Source organism: Balaenoptera borealis (genome assembly GCF_965194805.1).
Source record: "Balaenoptera borealis genome assembly, chromosome: 7".
In the NCBI taxonomy this organism is placed as follows: domain Eukaryota; kingdom Metazoa; phylum Chordata; class Mammalia; order Artiodactyla; family Balaenopteridae; genus Balaenoptera; species Balaenoptera borealis.
The window spans coordinates 92,463,579-92,487,086 of NC_138864.1; the positions used below are offsets into that span (position 1 = coordinate 92,463,579).

At 38.9% G+C, this 23,508-nt stretch overlaps 1 protein-coding gene across 4 annotated transcripts in view; it reads right to left on the reverse strand.

The window, feature by feature from the left end:
* DOCK4 (dedicator of cytokinesis 4) overlaps window positions 1-23,508 on the reverse strand; it is a 486,764-nt gene that overhangs the window by 204,832 nt on the left and 258,424 nt on the right. For all 4 annotated transcript variants that reach the window (XR_014246916.1, XM_082399962.1, XM_082399963.1 and 1 more), the window contains 2 exons: window positions 22,132-22,264; window positions 18,205-18,293 (listed from right to left, as the gene is read on the reverse strand). Coding sequence is in view for 3 of the 4 variants with exons in the window: in XM_082399962.1 (XP_082256088.1) it covers window positions 18,205-18,293; window positions 22,132-22,264 (222 nt within the window). In the remaining variant the exon portion in view is untranslated. The remainder of the gene's footprint in view (window positions 1-18,204; window positions 18,294-22,131; window positions 22,265-23,508) is intronic.

Here is a 23,508-nt window from a genome sequence, read left to right on the forward strand (position 1 = left end):
CCACTCTAAGGCTTTATTTTAAAGACATATTCCAATATATAGCAGACGTTCCTCACATTATTACTTATAAATGTGAAAAACTCCAAAGCATTTAAGAGTCCAACAGTGAGGGCTGGACACATAAATTAGGGCCTTAAATCTCAAAGCTAGGAAAATAATGCAACCTCCTTAGGACCCAGTAAATTTTTTTACCTTCTAATTTTTTTTTCCTATTTGGTACTAGGAAACCAAAGAAACAAACTTGAGGCAAACATCTGATAATTGTGTTTTTTATTCATTTGTGAAATAGATACTGAGTGTCTGTTAAACATTGGGCATTTTAAAATTTAACTAGATTTAAAAAAATTTTTTAAGTTGTACATGCATACATACAAAAGGTTCTATTATGGAGGAAAATGTACTTCCCTACCTCAGTTACTGAGTTCTGTTTACTAGAATTAATCAATGTTTACAACTTCTTGAGTATCCTACCACAATTTTCCTCTTTTAATTGTGATAACTGTTATAAAGAAGATAAACCAGAGACTGAGATAAAAATAATAAAGGCAAAGTGGTTATAGAAGGCATTTCTGAGAGAGCAACATTCAAGCTTGGAAACAGAAAAAAATGGCAATGCAAAAGATGGGGAGATGATGCACCAGGAAGAGAAAAGAGCGCGTGCAAAGGTCCTGCAACAGGAAAGAGCTTGGGGTGATGGAGAAACTGGAGGAAGGCCACTGTGTCTGAAGCAAGAGGAGTCAAATGAGGCTGGAGGGGAGGCAGGAAAGAAAAGCAGCAGTCACGGAAGCCATAATTAATTACTCTTATTCTAAATGCAAAAAGAAGCCATTGGAGAATTTTAAGTAAAGGAAACATGATCCAATTTGTGTTTTAAGAAAGTATTCTTAGGGTTGCCTGGAAAATGGGATTGGAATGAGGAAGAGTGAAACTGATGAGTGATTGAGCTTCTTGGATGTGTAGATTAATGTTTTCATCAAATTTGGAAAGTTTTTTGTCAATATTTTAAAAAATATGTTTCCTGCTCCTTTCTATCTCTCCTTTCCTTCTGGTACTCTCTTTTTATACAGGTTGGTGTGCCTGGTGGGATTTTTCTGAGGTTCTGTTCATTTTTCTTCTTTTTCTTTCTTTTCTGAGGAAAACCAATTTTCCCCCCAAAATCTCCACTGTTTTCAAGAGTTCCTATAGGCTTAAATTTCTGCAGACTCTGTTTCAAATAAAATCATTTTCTTTCAGCAGAGCTTGTGAGTTTTCTCTCTTTATGGACTGCCTCTTCCCTGGGCCAAGTCTCTGACCCACTGCTCCAGAGCTGGAGGTGGGTCCATTCTTTAGAGTGACACCCATGCTTTATGAGCCAGTGCTAGGCTGGGCCAGTAACCTCTGGTCTCCTCATGTGGAACCTCTACCCAGTGAGTGAGCTGGGGCAAGGGTAATTGACGCCCCAATATTCTTGGCTTGCTGTATCTATGATGGACCCTCTGCCCTATGAGTGGGGTGGGGTGGTAGAAGGGAGCCCCCAGCCTTTTAGCCACTTTTGCCAGGAATTCAGCCTCTGCAACTCAGAACTAATGGAGATGAGAAACACTGGAGGCCTTCACCTCTTGGTCAGATGCAGTATCCCTTGATTGAGAGCTGAGGGGAGAAGCAGCCCCATCTTCTTGGCCACAAGTGCCTAGAGGAGAACTTCCATCACACTGAGCAGGGGCAGGTGGGAGGGAGGAAGTGGGCTGTGGCACAAGTGTCACCCACTCTCTCTGTTCTTATCAAGATTTAGTGTTATTCTTTTTTGTTGTTTTTAACATCTTTATTGGAGTAAAATTGCTTTACAATGGTGTGTTAGTTTCTGCTTTATAACACAGTGAATCAGCTATACAGGTACATATATCCCAAAAACATGGAACGCTTCACGAATTTGCGTGTCATCCTTGCACAGGGGCCATGCTAATCTTCTCTGTATCGTTCCAATTTTTAGTATATGTCCTGCCGAAGCGAGCACAAGATTTAGTATTATTCTTGAATAAGTATTTCTTCATTTGCTGTATGCGCTTAAGAAAATTTTCAGACTTTAATGCTTTTTAAAAGTATGATCTTTACCAGTTATAGTTTTTCCAATTTTGAGTGGTTTCATGCAGCTCCTCGTGCTGCTGTTCCGGAGCAAAACTCTAAAAACACTATTTCTTGACAGTACTTGCATACTTTGTGTTCGGAAGGTAGGGGGCTAAGGGTAAAACGTAACTGCTAGGACTTCTAAACTTGAACCACAAAATTACTAACGTCGTGAGGTGTCAGCAAAACTTCCTAAAGATGATATTATTAGAGTCTGTCATAAATTCATCTTCAGTAAAATTTGTTCTTTTCTGAAATCCTAAGACCTCATTATTATCAGAGCAAGAATTTTTACTTCTCTTGCCTTCTATGTGCTTGATTTACAAAATCTGTCATCTGAGTTTTGCTTTGGGTACTAGAATATTCTATATTGTGTCTATAAGGTAAGGTAATTGACTTTTAAAATAAAACACCAGAAGCATATATAACTTTCAGGGGTACATCCTGGCTGCATCAAACAGTAAAATCCTGAAGGGATGAGGCGAGGTGTTTACACAGGGAGGTCAGGGACAGGGTGTGAGGGTCTCTGGAACAGAGGGAAGAAAGGAAGCCAAATGTCTGGTAGGAGTGGTTCAAGTGAGACAAGACTGTTGGAAAATGAGTCAACTGAGGAAAACCCAGAAGCATTAGGAAGGGATGAGAGTGTAGAAATGGGCCAGGTTAGATGAAGAAATAAAGTGGGAGCTGTGACAGCACTCTAGGCCTACTGAAATGTGTGTTCATTATATGAAGGAGGCCACCAAGCTGCTCAAAGCCTCTCTCCAGCAGGACCAGATTACCCAAAGGACAAGTGTTCTTTAACATTTCTTTCTTTCTTTCTTTTTTTTTTTTGGTTTAACAAAGGCATTTAAAATAATTCTTAAGGATCTGATCTAACAAACTAAGGACTGGGATATAAGAATGCATTTTATAGAGAATTACACAACTTTATGGATATGTTCCATGTCTCAATATATGTAAATGCAGCATCAGTTTACAAAGAACGAAGTTTTCCATCGCCAGAGGTTTTCCAATTATAAGCATTCAAATGCATGGAACATATTTGTTTTTTTTTTTTTTTTTTAATACAGTTTGGCAGATAGCCTCAGAAGTTTTAGCCTAAAAAAGACGTTTGGTGGCTTACATGGTGTGACTAAGGCCATCCTCCCAGTACTGGCTTCCTCCTCGTTTTGTACAAAATCTCTATGATCTATGAACTCTGCAGCAAAGGCAAATATTATAAACACTACCAGCATCCTCACCTTCCCCATGATCATTTTAATAATGGAGTTTATCTTATTCGAACTTCTTTAAACTCCACTACCATTAAACCGTTTCCCACTAAATCTATGGCATAATTCTATATCACATATTAACACATATATGTGGAATCTAAAAAAATGGTACAGATGAACTGGTCTGCAAGGCAGAAATAGAAACACAGATGTAGAGAAAAGACATATGGACACCAAGGGGGGAAAGCCGGGGCAGGGAGTGGGATGAATTGGGAGATTGGGATTGACATATATACACTAATATGTATAAAATAGATAACTAATAAGTGCCTGCTGTATAGCACAGGGAACTCTACTTCACTTCGCTGTACAGTAGAAACACAACATTGTAAAACAACTATACCCAAATAAAAGAAAAACTAAAAAAAAGACCTTTAACATTTTCATACTGAAAACCTAGACACTTATGTGATTGTTGCGACTGCTCAAATTTGGGGATGTATCTCCTCTTTCTGATGCATTTTAAAAGCCAATTTAAAGTTAAAAAAAAATTACTCTCCTTTCTAAAGAATCACACCTTGATTTCTGATTTTCAGCCAGTATTATTTAATTTGTGAATATACCTATTACTGACCATTTAAACTGTTTGATGAAATAAAAATTCATATTTTAAGGCAAGACAAGAAAACTTTAAACATAAAATTTTTCTCTGCCCTTTTGGGCTTCTGCCCTCCCCTCTAGCTTGCACTTTGCATCTGCATTATGTGTTAATAAGACCTCCCCAATGGCAGAAATAACTGTTCAACCATGAAGATCAATTTTTCTTCTTCTGGTGCCAGCCATGCAACTCCTTAGAAGAAAACATTCCCTTCTCAATCCTGTAAGGCACCCAACACTCGCCTTGTGTGTGCAGATATCTTTGGTGAATTTTATGTACAGTGCCAATATATTATTTCTTTTAAAGAGAGCAATTGGTGAAGAACAAACTGGTCAGACAACCTGGGCTGAACCTAATTGAAATTCTTAGCTTAAATACTTACTAATGATCTTATTAATGTTATTAGCTATCCTACTTCTATTTTGTCTATTTCACAAGATTATTGTTTCTTGCATTACCAAATGCATGACTGAGCCTCAGATAAAATTAATGATGATTAGGAGACTTGAAACAATTGACTAAACATATAGTCCCACAAGATCAAGGATTGAAATAGTGTAACGATAGACATGGGAAGAAGCAACAAGAGGGAACCATGTCCTGGACCACAACAGACTAGTAAGACAGGCGGTCAAGAGGATTTTTGCTACTGTTAACAGGACCTAGACCAGGAATAATACACTGAGTGGCCCATCAACAAAATCTCCGCCTGTCCCGGGAATAAGCATTCCTAGGACTGTGGGACAAACTGGTCACAAAATGCCCCCCAAACCTTGGTTGAAATTAAGACTGAAAGGGAAAGAATTATAAAATAAAGAATGTTGCCCACCATCCTGTTCTACAATAATCAAGTCATTAGCAACTGCAGTTACTAACCTACAGTACAGGGTGAAGATAAAGATGAGGTACTCTGTGCTCTGGGAAAACTAGCAGAACTGGCCCTCACAGAGTTAGATATTTTCAGGAGCAAACTTTATGAACCCAATTTCTTGCATCTTCCCATACTTAGAAAAGTACCATTGACTAAGATATCATTATCTCAAGAGCAACAGTAACCTTCTACCAAGATGCTTAATTGCATATACCCATTTGTCAAGGGGTATATGCAATACGTATAGTGCATATACATATTGATATATATATGTGTATATATATAGATAGATAGATAAATATGTAATATATCACTTACATAATGGCCTCCCCCTTTACCCCTTCAGAACAGTACTCAGAACTCTCTGAGAGACTGTCTCCTGGGTTATAATCCTCAGGTTGGCTCAAATAAAATTTTCCATTTCTTTTTTATTTTTATTTTTTTATTTTATTTTTTTATGATTAGGATTTTTTAACATCTTTATTGGAGTATAATTGCCTTACATTGTTGTGTTAGTTGTAGCTGTATAATAAAGTGAATCAGCTATATGTATACATATCCCCTCCCTCTTGCATCTCCCTCCCACCCTCCCTATCCCACCTCTCTAGGTGGTCACAAAGCACCGAGATGACCTCCCTGTGCTATGTGGCTACTTCCCATTAGCTATCTATTTTACATTTGGTAGTGTATATATGTCCATGCCACTCTCTCACTTCGTCCCAGCTTACCCTTCCCCCTCCCCGTGTCCTCAAGTCCATTCTCTACATCTGGGTCTTTATTCCTGTCCTGTCACTACGTTCTTCAGAACCACTTTTGTTTTTTTAGATTCTATATATATGTGTTAGAATACAGTATTTATTTTTCTCTTTCTGACTTACTTCACTCTGTATGACAGACTCTAGGTCCATCCACCTCACTACAAATAATTCAATTTTGTTTCTTTTTATGTCTGAGTAATATTCCATTGTATATATGTGCCACATCTTCTTCATCCATTCATCGGTCGATGGACACTTAAGTGCTGCAATGAACATTGTGGTACATGACTCTTTTTGAATTATCGTCTTCTCAGGGTATATGCCCAGTAGTGGGATTGCTGGGTCATATGGTAGTTCTATTTTTAGTTTTTTAAGGAACCTCCATATTGTTCTCCATAGTGGCTGTATCAATTTACATTCCCACCAACAGTGCAACAGGGTTCCCTTTTCTCCACACCCTCTCCAGTACTTACTGTTTGTAGATTTTTTGATGATGGCCATTCTGACCAGTGTGAGGTGATTCCTCATTGTAGTTTTGATTTGCATTTCTCTAATGATTAGTGATATTGAGCATCCTTTCATGTGTTTGTTGGCAATCTGTATATCTTCTTTGGAGAAATGTCTATTTAGGTCTTCTGCCCATTTTTGGATTGGGTTGTTTGTTTTTTTTGATATTGAGCTGCATGAGCTGCTAGTATATTTTGGAGATTAATCCTTTGTCAGTTGCTTTATTTGAAAATATTTCCTCCCATTCTGAGGGTTGTCTTTTCGTCTTGTTTATGGTTTCCTTCGCCATGCAAAAGCTTTTAAGTTTCGTTAGGTCTCATTTGTTTATTTTTGTTTTTATTTCCATTACTCTAGGAGGTGAGTCAAAAATGAGCTTGCTGTGATTTATGTCAAACAGTGGTCTGCCTATGCTTTCCTGTAAGAGTTTTATAGAGTCTGGCCTTACATTTAAGTCTTTAATCTTATTTTTGTGTACGGTGTTAGGCAGTGTTCTAATTTCATTCTTTTACATGTAGCTGTGCAGTTTTCCAGCACCACTTTTTGAAGAGACTGTCTTTTCGCCATTGTATATCCTTGCCTCCTTTGTCATAGATTAGTTGACCACAGGTGCGTGGGTTTATCTCTGGGCTTTCTATCTTGTTCCATTGATCGATATTTCTGTTTTCTGCCAGTACCATATTGTCTTGATTACTGTAGCTTTGTAGTATAGTCTGAAGTCAGGGAGCCTGATTCCTCCAGCTCCGTTTTTCTTTCTCAAGATTGCTTTGGCTATTCGGAGTCTTTTTTTTCCATATAAATCGTGAAATTTTTTGTTCTAGTTCTGTGAAAAATGCCATTGGCAGTTTGATAGGGATTGTATTGAATCTGTAGATTGCTTTCGGTAGTATAGTTATTTTCACAGTGTTGATTCTTCCAATCCAAGAACATGGTATATCTCTCCATCTGTTCGCATCATCTTTAATTTCTTTCATCAGTGTCTTATAGTTTTCTGCTTAGACGTCTTTTGTCTCCTTAGGTAGGTTTATTCCTAGGAATTTTATTCTTTTTGTTGCAATGGTAAATGGGAGTAATTCCTTAATTTCTCTTTCAGATTTTTCATCATTAGTGTATAGGAGTGCAAGAGATTTCTGTGCATTAATTTTGTATCCTGCTACTTTCCCAAATTCACTGATTAGCTCTAGTAGTTTTCTGGTAGCATCATTAGGATTCTCTATGTACAGTATCATGTCATCTGCAAACAGTAACAGTTTTATTTCTTCTTTTCTGATTTGGATTTCTTTTATTTCTTGTTATTCTCTGATTGCTGTGGTTAAAACTTCCAAAACTATGTTGAATAACAGTGGTGAGAGTGGGCAACCTTGTCCTGTTCCTGATCTTAGTGGAAATGGTTTCAGTTTTTCACCATTGAGAATGATGTTGGCTGTGGGTTTGTCATATATGGCCTTTATTATGTTGAGGTAAGTTCCCTCTATGCCTACTTTCTGGAGGGTTTTTATCATAAATGGGTGTTGTATTTTGTCAAAAGCTTTTTCTGCATCTAATGAGATGATCATATGGTTTTTATTCTTCAATTTGTTAATATTGTGTATCACAGTGATTGATTTGCATATGTTGAAGAATCCTTGCATTCCTGGGATAAACCCCACTTGATCATGGTGCATGATCCTTTAAATGTGCTGCTGGATTCTGTTTGCTAGTATTTTGTTGAGGATTTTTGAATCTATGTTCAACAGTGATATTGGTCTGTAGTATTCTTTTTTTGTGGCATCTTTGTCTGGTTTTGGTATCAGGGTGATGTTGGCCTCAGAGAATGAGTTTGGGAGTGTTCCTCCCTCTGCTATATTTTGGAAGAGTTTGAGAAGGATAGGTGTTAGCTCTTCTCTGAATGTGTGATGGAATTTGTCTGTGAAGCCATCTGGTCCTGGGCTTTTGTTTGTTGGAATATTTTTAATCACAGTCTCAATTTCAGTGCTTGTGACTGGTCTGTTTATACTTTGTTTCTTCCTGGTTCAGTCTCAGAAGGCTGTGCTTTTGCAAGAATTTGTCTATTTCTTCCAGGTTGTCCATTTTATTGGCATATAGTTGCTTGTAGTAATCTCTCATGATCCTTTGTATTTCTGCAGTTTCATTTTTTACTTCTCCTTTTTCACTTCTAATTCTGTTGATTTGAGTCTTCTCCCTTTTTTTCCTGATGAGTCTGGCTAATGGTTTATCAATTTTGTTTATCTTCTCAAAGAATCAGCTTTTAGTTTCATTGATCTTTCCTGTCATTTCCTTCATTTTGGTTTCATTTATTTCTGATCTGATCCTTATGATTTCTTTCCTTCTGCTATCTTTGGGGTTTTTTTGTTCTTCTTTCTCTAATTGCTTCAGGTGTAAGTTTAGGTTGTTTATTTGAGATTTTTCTTGTTTCTTGAGGTAGGACTGTATTGCTATAAACTTCCCTCTTTGAACTGCTTTTGCTGCATGCCATAGGTTTTGGGCCATAGTGTTTTCATCGTCAGTTGTTTCTAGGTATTTTCTGATTTCCTGTTTGATTTCTTCAGTGATCTCTTGGCTATGTGGGAGCGTATTGTTTAGCCTCCATGTGTTTGTATTTTTTACAGATCTTTTCCTGTAATTGATATCTAGTTTCACAGCATTGTGGTTGGAAAAGATACTTGATACAATTTCAAGTTTATTGAATTTACCAAGGCTTGATTTGTGGCCCAATATATGATCTATCCTGGAGAATGTTCCATGAGCACTTGAGAATAAAGTGTATTCTGTGCTTTTTGGATGGAATGTCCTATAAATAGCAATTAAGTCCATCTTGTTTAATGTATAATTTAAAGCTTGTGTCTCCTTATTTATTTTCATTTTGGTTAATCTGTCCATTGGTTAAAGTGGGGGCTTAAAGTCCCCTACTATGATTGTGTTACTGTTGATTCCCCTTTTATGGCTGTTAGCATTTGCATGTATTGAGGTGCACCTATGTTGGGTGCATAAATATTTACAATTGTTATATCTTCTTGGATTGATCTCTTGATCATTACGTAGTGTCCTTCTTTGTCTCTTGTAATAGTCTTTATTTTAAAGTCTATTTTGTCTGATATGAGAATTGCTACTGCAGCTTTCTTTTGATTTCCATTTGCATGGAATATCTTCTCCCATCCCCTCACTTTCAGTCTGTATATGTCCCTAGGTCTGAAGTGGGTCTCTTGTAGACAGCATATGTACGGGTCTTGTTTTTGTATCCATTCAGCCAGTCTATGTCTTTTGGTTGGAGCATTTAATCCATTTACATTTAAGGTAATTATCAATATGTATGTTCCTATTATCATTTTCTTAATTGTTTTGGGTTTGTTATTGTAGGTCTTTTCCTCCTCTTGTGTTTCCTGCATAGAGAAGTTCCTTTAACATCTGTTGTAAACCTGGTTTGGTGGTGCTGAATTCTCTTAGCTTTTGCCTGTCTGTAAAGGTTTTAATTTCTCCATCAAATCTGAATGAGATCCTTGCTGGGTAGAGTAATCTTGGTTGTAGGTTTTTCTCTTTCATCACTTTAAATATGTCCTGCCACTCCCTTCTGGCTTGCAGAGTTCCTGCTGAAAGATCAGCTGTTAACCTTATGGGGATTCCCTTGTATGTTATTTGTTGCTTTTCCCTTGCTGCTTTTAATATTTTTTCTTTGTATTTAATTTTTTATAGTTTGATTAATATGTGTCTTGGCATGTTTCTCCTTGGATTTATCCGGTATGGGACTCTCTGCACTTCCTGGACTTGATTATTTCCTTTCCCATATTAAGGGAGTTTTCAACTATAATCTCTTCAAATATTTTCTCAGTCCCTTCCTTTTTCTCTTCTTCTTCTGGGACCCCTATAATTTGAATGTTGGTGCATTTAATGTTGTCCCAGAGTTCTCTGAGACTGTCCTCAATTCTTTTCATTCTTTTTTCTGTATTCTGCTCTGTGGTAGTTATTTCCACTATTTTATCTTCCAGGTCACTTATCTGTTCTTCTGCCTCAGTTTTTCTGCTATTGATTCCTTCTAGAGAATTTTTAATTTCATTTATTGTGTTGTTCATCATTGTTTGCTTGCTCTTTAGTTCTTCTAGGTCCTTGTTAAATGTTTCTTATATTGTCTCCATTCTATTTCTGAGATTCTGGATCATCTTTACTATCATTACTCTGCATTGTTTTTCAGGTAGACTGCCTATTTCCTCTTCATTTGTTTGGTCTGGTGGGTTTTTACCTTGCTCCTTCATCTGCTGCGTATTTCTCTGTCTTCTCATTTTGCTTAACTTACTGTGTTTGGGGTCTCCTTTTCGCAGGCTGCAGGTTCATAGTTCCTGTTGTTTTTTGGTGTCTGCCCTCAATGGGTAAGGGTCGCTCAGTGGGTTGTGTAGGCTTCCTGGTGGAGGGGACTGGTGCCTGTGTTCTGGTGGATGAGGCTGGATCTTGTCTTTCTGGTGGGCAGGACCATGTCCAGTGGTGTGTCTTGGGGTGTCTATGAACTTATTATGATTTTAGGCAGCCTTTCTGCTAATGGGTGGGGTTGTGTTCCTGTCTTGCTAGTTGTTTGGCATGGGGTGTCCAGCACTGGAGCTTGCTGGATGTTGAGTGGAGCTGGGTCTTAGCGTTGAGACCGAGATCTCTGGGAGAGCTCTCACTGATTGATATTACGTGGGCCCGGGAGGTCTCTGGTGTCCGATGTCCTGAACTTGGCTGTCCCACCTCAGAGGCCCCGGCCTGACACCCGGCTGGAGCACCGAGACCTGTCCACCACACAGCCAGGTATGTGGGGAGTTTCTTGCCTTTTGGGAAGTCTGAGGTCTTCTGCCAGCATTCAGTAGGTGTTCTGTAGGAGCTGTTCCACATGTAGATGTATTTTTGATGTATTTGTGTGGAGGAAGGTGATCTCCATGTCTTACTCCTCTGCCATCTTGAAGGTCCTCTCCATTTCTTTTTTAGATTGACAGTTTTTTCGTTGACACACTTAACTCTTAAAGGATGCAATTTTGACAACATGGAGGATTAATCAAAGGGTCTAACTACAGGTTTAACCTTCCGAAGATCATGTCCTCGAGATCTCTGAACAGGTAACCCTATCCACTGGGATGCCTACTTTCTAACATGTAAAAGGTATGGTAAGTATTAGCAAATGATCTTGTGATTTTAACTGCTGGTCCACAGATCTGCTATTTCAAAGTTTTGGAAAGGCTTTTATGTTTTCTTTAAAGAATTGTTTAGTCTATGGCTAACAGTTATTGAGAAAATATGACTGAAGTAATACATAGTAAGTCATGGAATGTCAAACTAAGGAACATAAGAGACATCTGAAGTTGTTTACTTTCATTGAGTCTCAACCAGAAAAGAAATGAGAGATGAAGAGGGACCACTGGCATATAGTGAAAGCTGGATGAGACCATTCAGAGAGAATTACCATTTCTTTTTAAACAAAGGAGAATTTTCACCTTATAGTTTCCATCTTTATTTCGGATTTGGGATATCAACATTTCAGTGGCATACACTGAGGATTATGTCAAGGTTAAAAAGGTTGTTTGTTTGTTTGCTTTCTACTGTACCTATTATTACTTACTTGCAATTTTTTCAAGACATGAAGCATATAGTAAACCACTGATTCTTTTAATTTACTGAAATACTTGCTATAAACTGCAAGTTTTTTCTACGCAGCAAATCTTCCAAACAGTATTGCTAGTGATTATATCTAAATTAGCAAAATATAAGTAATTTTAGAGAATAAAATTAGGTTCTAATCACTACTTCCATTAGCTTATAATTTGGGTTTGAATTTGCGTGTTTTTTTTTTAAAGTACTGCATGCAGCTTTACAGATATCTTAAAGCATTTTTTCATATCATATCTTGAACTATATCTTTTTTGTTCACTGTCATTAAAAGAGAATGCTTTAAAGGAAACTAAAAAGGTGTGACAACTGCATGCAACACAGCTTGAGTTTCTTTTGTTATACAGGACATTGAGAAAATTGCCAAAATCTGAATGAGATCTACAGATTAGATAAGAGTGTTATATCAATGTTACCTTCCTGATTTTGATCACTGTACTGTGGTTATGTTGCCATGCCATGGAGTAAGCAGGGGTAGAGAGGAATGATTCCTGCAGTTTGTTCTTAAACAGTTCAAGTGGGGAAAAAATGTATATGAGTGTGGTATATATGTATGTACAAGTATATATATGTATATGTGTCTGTATATACATATATATATATAAACATCAGGGGCATTAATGCAACCCTTAAGAATTATACCAATTCAGTAATATTAAATTACTATATAAAGAGTCTATATAATATACACACATATATAATTATACACACATATATACATATATATAAAGCATGTGTGTGTGTGTGTGTGTGCACAGAAAGAGAAAGAGAGAGAAGGATAAGCAACTATAGTAAAATGTTAACCTTTGAGAAATTAGGAATTCTTTGTACTATTCTTGCAACTTTTCTGAAAGTAAAATTAATTGAAAATTAAAAACTCTAAAAGAATAAAAAAGAGCATGGTTTAATAATTACGAAATTCCAAAAGTGAGCAAAAAGACCACACACTATATGTCTAGCCAATAGGTGGTGCCAATAAGTACCAGTTTTCTTTAAACAATATTAGAAAGCAAAGTTTCTAAAGGCGGTGTTCAAAAATCAGGAGCATTGGACTTCCCTGGTCGCGCAGTGGTTAAGAACCCACTTGCCAGTGCAGGGGACACGGGTTCGAGCCCTGGTCTGGGAAGATCCCACGTGCCGCAGAGCAACTAAGCCCGTGTGCAACTACTGAGCCAGCGCTCTAGAGCCCGCGAACCACAACTACTGAGCCCACACACCACAACTACTGAAGGCCGTGAGCCTAGAGCCTGTGCTCCACAACAAGAGAAGCCACCGCAATGAGAATCCCGCGCACCGCAACCAAGAGTAGCCCGCACTCACCGTAACTAGAGAAAGTCTGCGCTCAGCAACAAAGACCCAACGCAGCCAAAAATAAATAAATAAATTTACTAAAAAAAAAATCAGGAGCATTGACACAATCTTTAAGAATTACACCAGTTCAATACTGTTGAATTAAGCGACCACCTGACTATGTGAAGGCAGGATGCTCAATCCCCCAAATGCAATCTAACTCTCTCAAAAGCCTCCTTTCACCTCAGCTAAATAAAGAACACTGTTCGCTTCCTCCACAGAGTTAAACTGCCCTCCTTGTATGTGTGGGCTCCTTACCTAGGTTAACTCCTTTTAACCTTCTGTGGGGGTTAAAATGTACAGTCTGGGCTTCCCTGGTGGCGCAGTGGTTGAGAATCTGCCTGCCAATGCAGGGGACACGGGTTCAAGCCCTGGTCTGGGAAGATCCCACATGCCACGGAGCAACTAGGCCCGTGAGCCACAGCTACTGAGCCTGCACGTCTGGAGCCTGTGCTCTGCAACAAGAGAGGCCGCGACAGTGAGAGGCCCGTGCACGGCGATGAAGAGTGGCCCCCACTTGCCGCAGCTAGAGAAAGCCCTCGCACAGAAACTAACACCCAACACAGCCAAAAATAAATAAATAAATAAATAAATAATTAAAAAAAAAAAAAAAAGTACAGTCTCGGCAGGAATGAAACCACAACACTCATGTTGCTAAGGCAAAAAGTAGATTGTAGAAATCGACCTGATTAGCAAATATGATTTCTGCTAGTTGTAAGTTACATGTGCAAACTACAGGAAATAGGATTTCATAAACACACAGATAATATGAAAAGATTCTGAATTTTCTCTTAGTACATACTGAACAGGAGCCGAGGATTTTTACACAATTTATTTCAAGTCGCAGAACTGAATATGTCTCAGTAAATCATACCGGCTCAGTCTTATTTCACATTCTTAGAATTCGACTGCTAACGTCTATCAGAGGTGATGTTTACAATAACAATTTGCTGGACAAACCTAAACCAGGCTCATTTTAATGACTATTTTTAGAATTTCAAACTCTCACAATATGATTTTTGGATTTTAAAATTCCCAGAGTACAACTTTGGAAATTTCGAATTACCGAACGTAACTAAATCTAACCATACAGATATGTTAATTCAAGTATATTTTTATCTTTAAAAATTAAACGAATCACTTGAAATTTTCTCCCAGTTTCTAAACCCAATAAAGACAGTGGTTAATGTACCTTTGCTACATAAGTCTTAGGTTAGAGGGAAAAAACCCAGTTATCTAGACAAATCCTTTTATCTATTAAAAAGACAAGATTACAACTCCAAGAGATAGGAGGACATCAATGAAGCATAAAAGGCCTGGAAATTAGGTGGTAGAATTTGATTCTAAAACTAATTTCAAAGTTGTTATTTTTTTCTTTTTTTAGTACAATGACCAGGAACAGCAGGAGGAAAGCAGGGAAAAAACAATACTTTGTTGAGTGAACTCAATTCTCTTGAAAATTCTTTTAGACTGCACTGCTTCCATTTAATCGACTACTCCATGGTCCAAGGAGAAAAAGTCAACGTATCTTACCACTGTGATAGTTTAAACATCAGGCACCCCAATTTCCAACTTCAATTTTGTATACCCTTGCTTCCCCCTTAAGTAAGCCATCAGATGCTTCCCTTTCAATAATAAAGCCGAGCAGCTCCTAAAACCCTATCTGCTGTTTTTATAACTGCCTTCCCTCAAGACAGGTGACAACAGAACAATGACCCACCAAGACTGAAGAGTGGAAACTTAAGTGGAAAGAGTAAAGGGCTAATTTCTTAATTTTTAAAAGTTTCTTTCTGAGCTTTCTCTCTCTGGAGCAGTATTTTGGAGTGATGAAGCTTAGGACTGGGTTTGCCTTGCCTTGAGAGAGCTAGAAGGGACCAGGAGGAGACCAAAGGAATAGAAGGCAGGTAGATGCTGGCTGCATGCAGCTGGCTGGAACTCAGGCTTGAAAGGAGGAGGATGGAGAGGGGTGGGTCTTAAGGACAGGAGAGCAGACGGGGCTTTGCTGTAAAAGCCAAGTATAAAGGGTATACATTCGGCTGCCGAGAAATCTAAGCATCAAACGGTAGGCAGCAAAATGGAGGACTGATTCTGCCAAAGGGAGAGGAAACCTGGTAGACAGGGCTCTACAGTCTAACGGTTTCTTTTACTCTTTCCAAAGATGCAACAAATAGTTTTTCATTTCAGTACAATGGCTGCAAACCCAACAGGTAACACCCAGGGAATAACATGGCTCGGATCTCACTTTCTGGTAGCCTCACACAGGATTCCAAGAAGAATAAGTGGTCAGTTGGTCAATAAAAGTGACAAAGCACGTGGAACATATGGAGCATGTCTAAGCACTCGGAGAACTTCCCAAGGAAATAGAATGTGCTGCCCTTCCTTCCTGGAGTTGATCTATGTAATCAGAAGGAAGACCTGGGAAGAGATGTTAGCAGTCAACTGAGCACAGATGAGATGTTAGAAACAAAGAGTAGGAAGGGTCAGTTCAATGATTCAACCTATCAGTAACCCAGCTGCATTATTCTCAAAGTCTCCATTTAGAAGATCAAATCAGGATCCATTCTGAGAAAATGAAACAAGGTGACTTGACTAAAGAGGAAGGGGTAGAATATTCTAGATGATTACTCCAAAGTGGGTAAAAAATAATAATAGTTAACATTGAATAGACACTTATTATGTATCAAGTGCTGTGCTACATGCTTTGCATATGTTTTCTCTTTTAATCCTTCCAATAACCCTTAGAGGAAGACACTACTATTATCCCAGTAAAACTTGATTCAAACTTAGGACATCCCACTTCCAGAGGCAACGCCCTTGGGGCTATACTCTCTAAGACATGACTCCCATCTGTAAGTAGAGAGAAATTTATGCTTTGGCTTGACTGGTATCCTGATCTCATAGGATACAGGGTCAGTTATGTTAAAGGAATCTATATGGACGTATAAATCAAAGCCCATCATTGAGTACTTCACCACGATTCAAGAGGCAACTGGGTATCACCTCAGTCTGGACAATGATATATTCAAATGACCCAATAACAGAAGGATTTTAAGGCATATCGGAAGGAGGAAAGGCTTGGGAGTTGACAAGGAGTTTGGAAAGAAGTATATTGGAGCAGGCCAACACACCCTGCTTAGTCAAGACTGAATCAATGATGGTAAGGAGGGAAGGGAATATATGGGAAAAGTCAGAAGGTCAGGGTTAGTTTTATGTTTATTTATTCACATAGGAGGCAAATGCAAGCAAATTAAGAGTAATGGGACTCTTGGGGAGAAAGAAAAAGATATACAATGGTTATAGACTTCTCCACCCAAAGTTAGTGGGCAGAAGGAAAGGAGCAAAGCATAATGAATGTGTGTGAGGCCTCAAAAGAACTCAAAAAGAAAATTCTTTAAATCAAGTCTACAGCAGCACTGCCTAACAGAACTATGATATGAGCCACCTATGAAATTAAACATTTTCTGGTAGCCACATTAAAAAGTAGAAAGAAACAAAATTAACTTCAGTAATATATTTTACTTAAACCAATATATCCACAATGTTATCTCTGAACATATAACCAACATAAAAATTATTAAGGGGATGTTTTATATTCATTTTATATGTATCAAGTCTTCAAAATCGAGTATGTATTTTACGATTACTGCACGCCTCAATCCCAGTGCTGTACTAGCCTGTCTAATGCTCAATAGCCACAGGTGCCTGGTGCCTATCAAAGTGGACAGCACAGGTACAGAATACAGTTCATGATATAGTTCACGGTATCAAGAAACACCAAAAGGTCTGAACAAAACTAATGGATTTGGCTAGAAGTTTGCCAATGAATTTGGCAAGGTAAGTTTTTAAAAAGCAGCAGTCCTACCATCTTATTGAAGGTACATTTAAAATAAATCATTTGGTCCCTACACAGTAAGCACTACGCTAATTCTTTCACAGAAAAAGTGAAGACAAGTGTACATAGCAGTTTCTGAAGTATTCGTATTATTTCATGTTATAGTCACTACTAAAATCTCCTGGTCCTTCAGAGACTCTTCTGCCTTCAACAGTAAGTGCAAGTCTTTTGTTTATTTAGTGGTAGATGTAGGACTTCGTGTGAATCAAAGAAAAGCCAAGTTACCTCCCCAGCTCTTGGGAGAGGGAAGAAAAAACTGACCTCACCATTCACTGAGGCCTGAAGCGCTGCCACGTGTGAGCTGTGGATACTTATGGCTCTCATGGGACCGAAACACAAAGTTTCTGTCTGCAGTTACTTTTTCTTTGTGGGTTGTTTTGGCCTGGCAAGATGTGCACAGGTCTGAAAAAAAGGTGGTCTAAATTTAAATTCAGGTTCTTCTAATTGCCAGGCAAGTGGGACTATCACACAAATATCCATATTCAGGGGACTTTAAAAATCAGCCACAAAAAGCAATGCATTCAGTTCAAATACCAGCTAATTTGATTTGAGGTTTCTTTACGTAATTAAAGCACACAACTGCATAGTTTATTTTGTTTCAACATGGGTTTGAAGGTGGGATAGGGAGCAAACAATATTCACCAAGTTTTTGTCTACTGATCAAACTTTAAGACATCACTCTATATACTATATAATCTAGATATGCTATATAATACAATCTATAGTATATTACTAGTATAAGACTACGTGACACATAATGTATTATATATAACTTATAATGCTATATTACATTTCAGTTCCTGCTGGACAGGCATGCATACGTTTTTCTATACATAAAACTGCAGCTATAGGCAGTGAAGCATGTTTTCCCTGGACCCTACTGACAAAAATTCCTGTTTATCAAACCCATTCCACACAACAGTCATGAAACCAGGCATATTTGTCCTTTGGTTTTTAGCAGTCAGTAACAGCTTGGAGGTCCCAAGACTTGGTACTATAGAACAAATTCGGATACTCTACCTTGATTCAAACCAGAACAGAATATATTTTTTAGAGTTACAGCTACAAGCCTATCGTAGAAAAAGGAGACATACCAGCATGCTGACTGAGCATTTTTAGGGAGTAGAGAAAAGAGCAAAGGGCTGATTGTTTCCTTCTTCAGAGACAAATAAAAGAAAGCACCTGAAATGAAAAGTGTAGAGACTCAGCCAGACCTATTTACTCACCTGCATTGGAGCCAGTCAAATTATAACGCGCATTCAACTTCTTGATGATGTTCTCGTGGATTTGGTACCACTCACTCTCTGTATTACACCTATGAAAACATGACCACTCTGTTAAGTTTTGATGATGCATGAGATGACCTTACTAGCACACCTGCCCTTTTTGTTACAACCACTATAATGTACTTCCTTAAACCTCCTTGGAGATCTCAACAACCCACTGCAAGTGACTGTCAGTTTTGGCATAGTTGCCTCAAGATGAGCAGGAATGACCATTTCCAGTAATGCATGACCAACTACTTCATGCCAGAAGTGGCTGGGATGAAGAATGCAGATTATGAGAGCTCCCCATCCCCCCAGTCTCAGAGAACAATGCATACACTGGAAGGAAGTACAGACTAAGAGTCTGACTCCCTGGATTCGAATCCTCACTATTAACTGAGTTAATGTTCTTATGTTATGTTCTTTGGGGAGTTATTTACTCTCTCTGTGCCTTGATTTGTTCATCTGTGAAATAGGGGTAAAACACTAGAACACTAAACAAGCTTGGGCTTAGGATAATGCCTGGCGTATAGTAAATGCTCAAAAAATGTTAATTCTCATTAGCGAGTCTCCACCTATTATATCATGACCAAGTTGGCTAGCATCAAAATGCAACTAATCAAGCAAAATGCAATTGAGGTTAACATAACTGGCAGTGGCAAAAGGCTGGCAGGATTGACCGAAGGGTAATTAAGGTAACCCTTCCAGATTTTCCACTTCTAGGCCAAAAGGCATCTCTCCATCTTCTCACTCTGACAACCATCTGTACCTTGGTCTTTCAGCTCTTGTCAGTCACTGACTCATGCTATCTTTGTATACATGGTACGTTCACCTAGGAGACACTGAAGGTTCCTGAGGATTGAATCTAGGACTGGTAGATATCTGTGTTCCCCTGAGTACTTTGAACACTGTGGGTGCTTAAAAAATACCAGCTGCATGTATGACTGAATGGATCTCCCTCTGACTGGTAACTCCTGATGGTTCGTAAATATCTGGGTCTGCTATCTCCTTACTGCTGGGCCTCCCCCAATTAGGCTAGGGAAAGCCTCCCTTATCTGGACATGTTTGTGAATTCACTACCATCTTTTATTAGCCACAAAGGTTCCCTCCCAAGAGTCCTGAATACCAAAGATTCTATACGCTATCAATCAAAATGTTCCAGAGTATAGAGTCCTTTTCCTCGCAATCTTGTCTGTAGCCAATAATTCACAATTTGTTTACATATTTATTTATTTCATCACTATAGGCTTTTCCAGGATGAACAGGATGGAGGCTGTTTTTGAACCAGTTAACAGTAGGGTGCCAAACAGACCACTAACTCTTAGAAGGCTGGAAAATTAAGATGGAATGAAACCATTCCACCTGTCCAGCTGTAAGATACAAAATTGCCATTTAGTACATTCTGTCCCCAGTTTTCTTAGTTCAACTCAGTTGGGAAGGGAGAAAGATGGTTTGCTTCTTATTAGATATATAAGTCATGACTTCAGAAGTCATGCTTTTAACCCACAAAACTCCTAATAAAATAAAAGCTCCTAAAGTATGTGACTGAAATATCTTCCAGGCTCCGATGAGGTATTTGTTATTGTTCTCCGTTTTGAGTCCTAGATGGGCTAGGGATTCGGTCACCTTAACAAATAGAAATCTCTTCCAATTTGTTTCTAACAGGCACTTCCCTAAAATGTTTCACTATATTCATAGTTTCTTCTTAATCTACAATGACTGTTTTGACTGCCTAGAATTCTTCCTGGAACAGATTTGTAATTTGCTGAACTGGAATTTTTACGGGATCTCTCTTGCAGCAAGAACAACCCTAAACCTTATTTGATACTTATGAAAAAACAGACAGTAACAACCACAAAGAGCAGTACAATTTATTTTTATGGGAGTGAGTGTCTACCACAGAACTGGAATTTATGTGTCTTCCTTTGCTGGTTGCATAATCAAAGGGGATGCATGGAACTTCGGGTCCCTCAGTTTTCCCAGTAGCGAGATAAATCTAACACTTGCTACCCACACCCGGACAGATCACTCTAAGAAACACTGAGACTGTGCTTGTAAGAAATTTTAGTTTTCTTGAAAAGCAATGCCACCTAACAGCATCATTGTCACATCACTAGACAGTGGTGTGAAATAACACCAGGAAACATACAACCTCGTAACATGAGAGCTCAGGTTCTGAGTCAGACAGTCCTGACTTCACATCTGGTTCCTGTTCTGATTAGCCAGGTGACTTTGGGTGTTATTTAGCCTCTCTCTTCCCTTATATGGAAACGGAGCCAACAGCAACTGCTTCATGGGTTTGTCATGAGGATAAAGTGACATGACACATGCAAAGTGCTTAACACGGTTCCTTGCATGTAGTTAGCACAAAGTAAATGGTGGCTATTATCATTAGTATTATTGCAATTAAATTACGCTTTACGAACACCAGTAGAGTTTAGAAAGGGGATTATCATGGATTTAAGCCCGACCATATGATAAAAAGAGTAGCATGCTTTACTACCCACTAGTTTCACCAGAAGTTTTCAAGTTTAAAATCAAGGTCACAGATTTTATTGCTCTTAAAAGAGATAAAAAGAGAGTTTCCAGTCCTAAACCACAGGCTGTAAGCAAATCTCTGTCAACTAATTAGCAAATGTGTGGCACGGGTCCCAGGGGCACTGGGTAGAGGATGGATAAATCCATGAAACCCTGCAGCTGTGGTCAAAAAGCAATTTGAAGTATATGTCCCACAGGCAGTGCACCACGTGCGTTCCCGCCACGTATGGAAAAACCATTGGCACACGTTGGATACATCGACTCAACAGCCAGAACAGAAAGCTAAAGCAAGCTCACTCACAGAGGAGGTCAGCAGTGTGGTCCTCAAATCGGGAATGTGGAAAGCAGATCCCCATCCTTCAACCCCCCATGGGTCTGCTCTGAGGATGTCACTGTGTGTCAACTCTCAATTTTCAGTCCTGTCGAGAGGTGCTCAGGGTGGGGTGATCCAAAACCATGTGCATTTTTAAACACTTAGGATTTGGAATACATTAAGTGATTTTCTTAGTGGAGTGTTTGAGCTGAACTGTGTCTGCTCCCACCGACCCTCAAAAGATGATGTAAGTCCTAACCCACATTCTGAGGACCTTATTTGGAAATAGGGTCTTCACACAGTTAATAAAGTTAAAATTAGGTCGTTAGGGTGGGCCCTAACCCAATATAACTGTGTCCTTATAAAAAGGGGAAATTTGGACACCGAAACAGACGCACAAGCAGGGAGAGAGCCATGTGATGATGAAGGCAGAGATCAGGTGATGCATCTACAAGTCACCGGAAACTAGGAGAGAGAGGCAGGGAACAGATTTCCCCCTCACAGCCCTCAGAAGGAATCAGTGTAGTCAACACCTTGATCCAGGATCTGTGGCTTCCATTACTGTGAGACAATAAATTCCTGTGGTTTAAGCCTCACTGTTTATGGTGCTTTGTTAGGGCAGCCCTAGCAAACTAATAATACATGGAGTAAGAGGGAAATCACCTGATCTGAACTTCCTTTTCCTAATTCTAATTAATTTATATTAAAAACGATTTCCATTTTCCAAGGACAAATGAACTCTCTGAGGGTAAAGACATGTTAGGCTTTAAATTCACGGGAGGTACTCTATGCAGTAGATGGTCCACCCAACTGATAAACTGTCTGTATTTTCTGGTTCTTGATTTCATAATTCCTCTGACAGGCAAATGTTGATTTGTGGGCTCACTTGTAGTGAACCTACAGATTATTGAGTTTTTGAGGAATGAACGCAACCCATCCCTGGCTCTTCCATTACCCATGAAAAGCAGGATTCGCCACGTAGGGTCCCCATGTACCTCTGCGCCCACCCCAGCCCCCAGAGCGTGCAAGCTTCTTACATGTACACTTTCAGGATGAGGTCATCTTTTGTCTCTCCTGTCAGCAGGTCAGCAATGCTAAGAACCGCACAGCCAAAGGGTCGCCGGTACTGAACACTACAGGCATTCTTTTTTTCTCCTGCCCCCATCCGACCTGTTCAATTAAAAAGCACATATGGCCCAAGGAGCCATTTGATTAATCCACCTTAAATAGAGACACATATAGTTATAAAATAGGCCATATGAAATGTAACTGGGTGATGGAAAAGACACAGCTTTGGGGCAACTGAAGATGTTGCTTCGGCTCTGGACTCTCCCCTCCAACCACCTAGCATGCCCAAGGTCACGCAGCGTGAACTCTGGCCATCAGCTGTTATCTATAAAACATGAAGATGGGAGCTGAGCCTAAGTCTGGGTACCTTCCCCCAAGCATTCATGAAGGCATCCCAGGAGGCTCACATCAAAAAAGGCAGTAGTGGTGCCTATCTCATTTTCTACTTTTTAAAACTGCCATATTTAAAAACCATTTCAAATATTTCACCTTTGAAAGGAAGCAGTTTGAGATTCCCTGAAGGTATAGCGAGTAAGCACAGGTGATCAAATGAGCACGCTCTTTCCTGACTCCGTACCCAGGCTGAAATCTCCAGGGATGGTTTTTACTCTGACACAGTTTCAACTTGTTTAAATTGTTAGACATTTTTAAATGTGTGGTTGAGATACTGTTTTAATTTATCATTGCATTTAATTACCAATGGGTTATTTTGAAGACTGAAAGCAAAAAGCACACTGGAGCTGTAATATAGCAAGTTAATGTGAGGAAAAATAATGAAAAAAGTCTGTAAGTCTGTTTCCAGATGCTTGGTAACGGATCCATAAGCTGTTTCCATCTGAGTGAAATTCTCCTACAGCACATCTGCATGACTCTAGCACTCCCCAAATCCAATGTTAAATAGAAAAAAAAAAAAAAAAAAAAGGAATGGCAACATCCAATTTGGCTTTCATTCTTCAGTAATAAAGGAGAATTGCCTCTGCAGTATATCATCTTCAGAGAAATGCTTATAAATAAAAGCTGGAATACCACTTAAGGTGATAAAAAGCACAGAAGATACCAGTAAAAAGAGGACCTCTGAAATAATGGATTTTTCCCTATCGAAGTCCCTTTTGAACGACTGATGTGTGATAGCCTTGAAACATACTTTCTTGGATGATGTCTTGTCATCATTGATATATTATTAATATATTGGTTAACAGGCCTAAGGATAATACGAATGATGAGCTAAAATGGATTCATATACTAGACCGGATACTATAAGAAGAGCCTAGAGGGCTCTTCTGAGGTCAGGAGCTGGCGTTTATTACGTGACATGCATGCTTTTGGTGGGTCATTAGGTATTACCA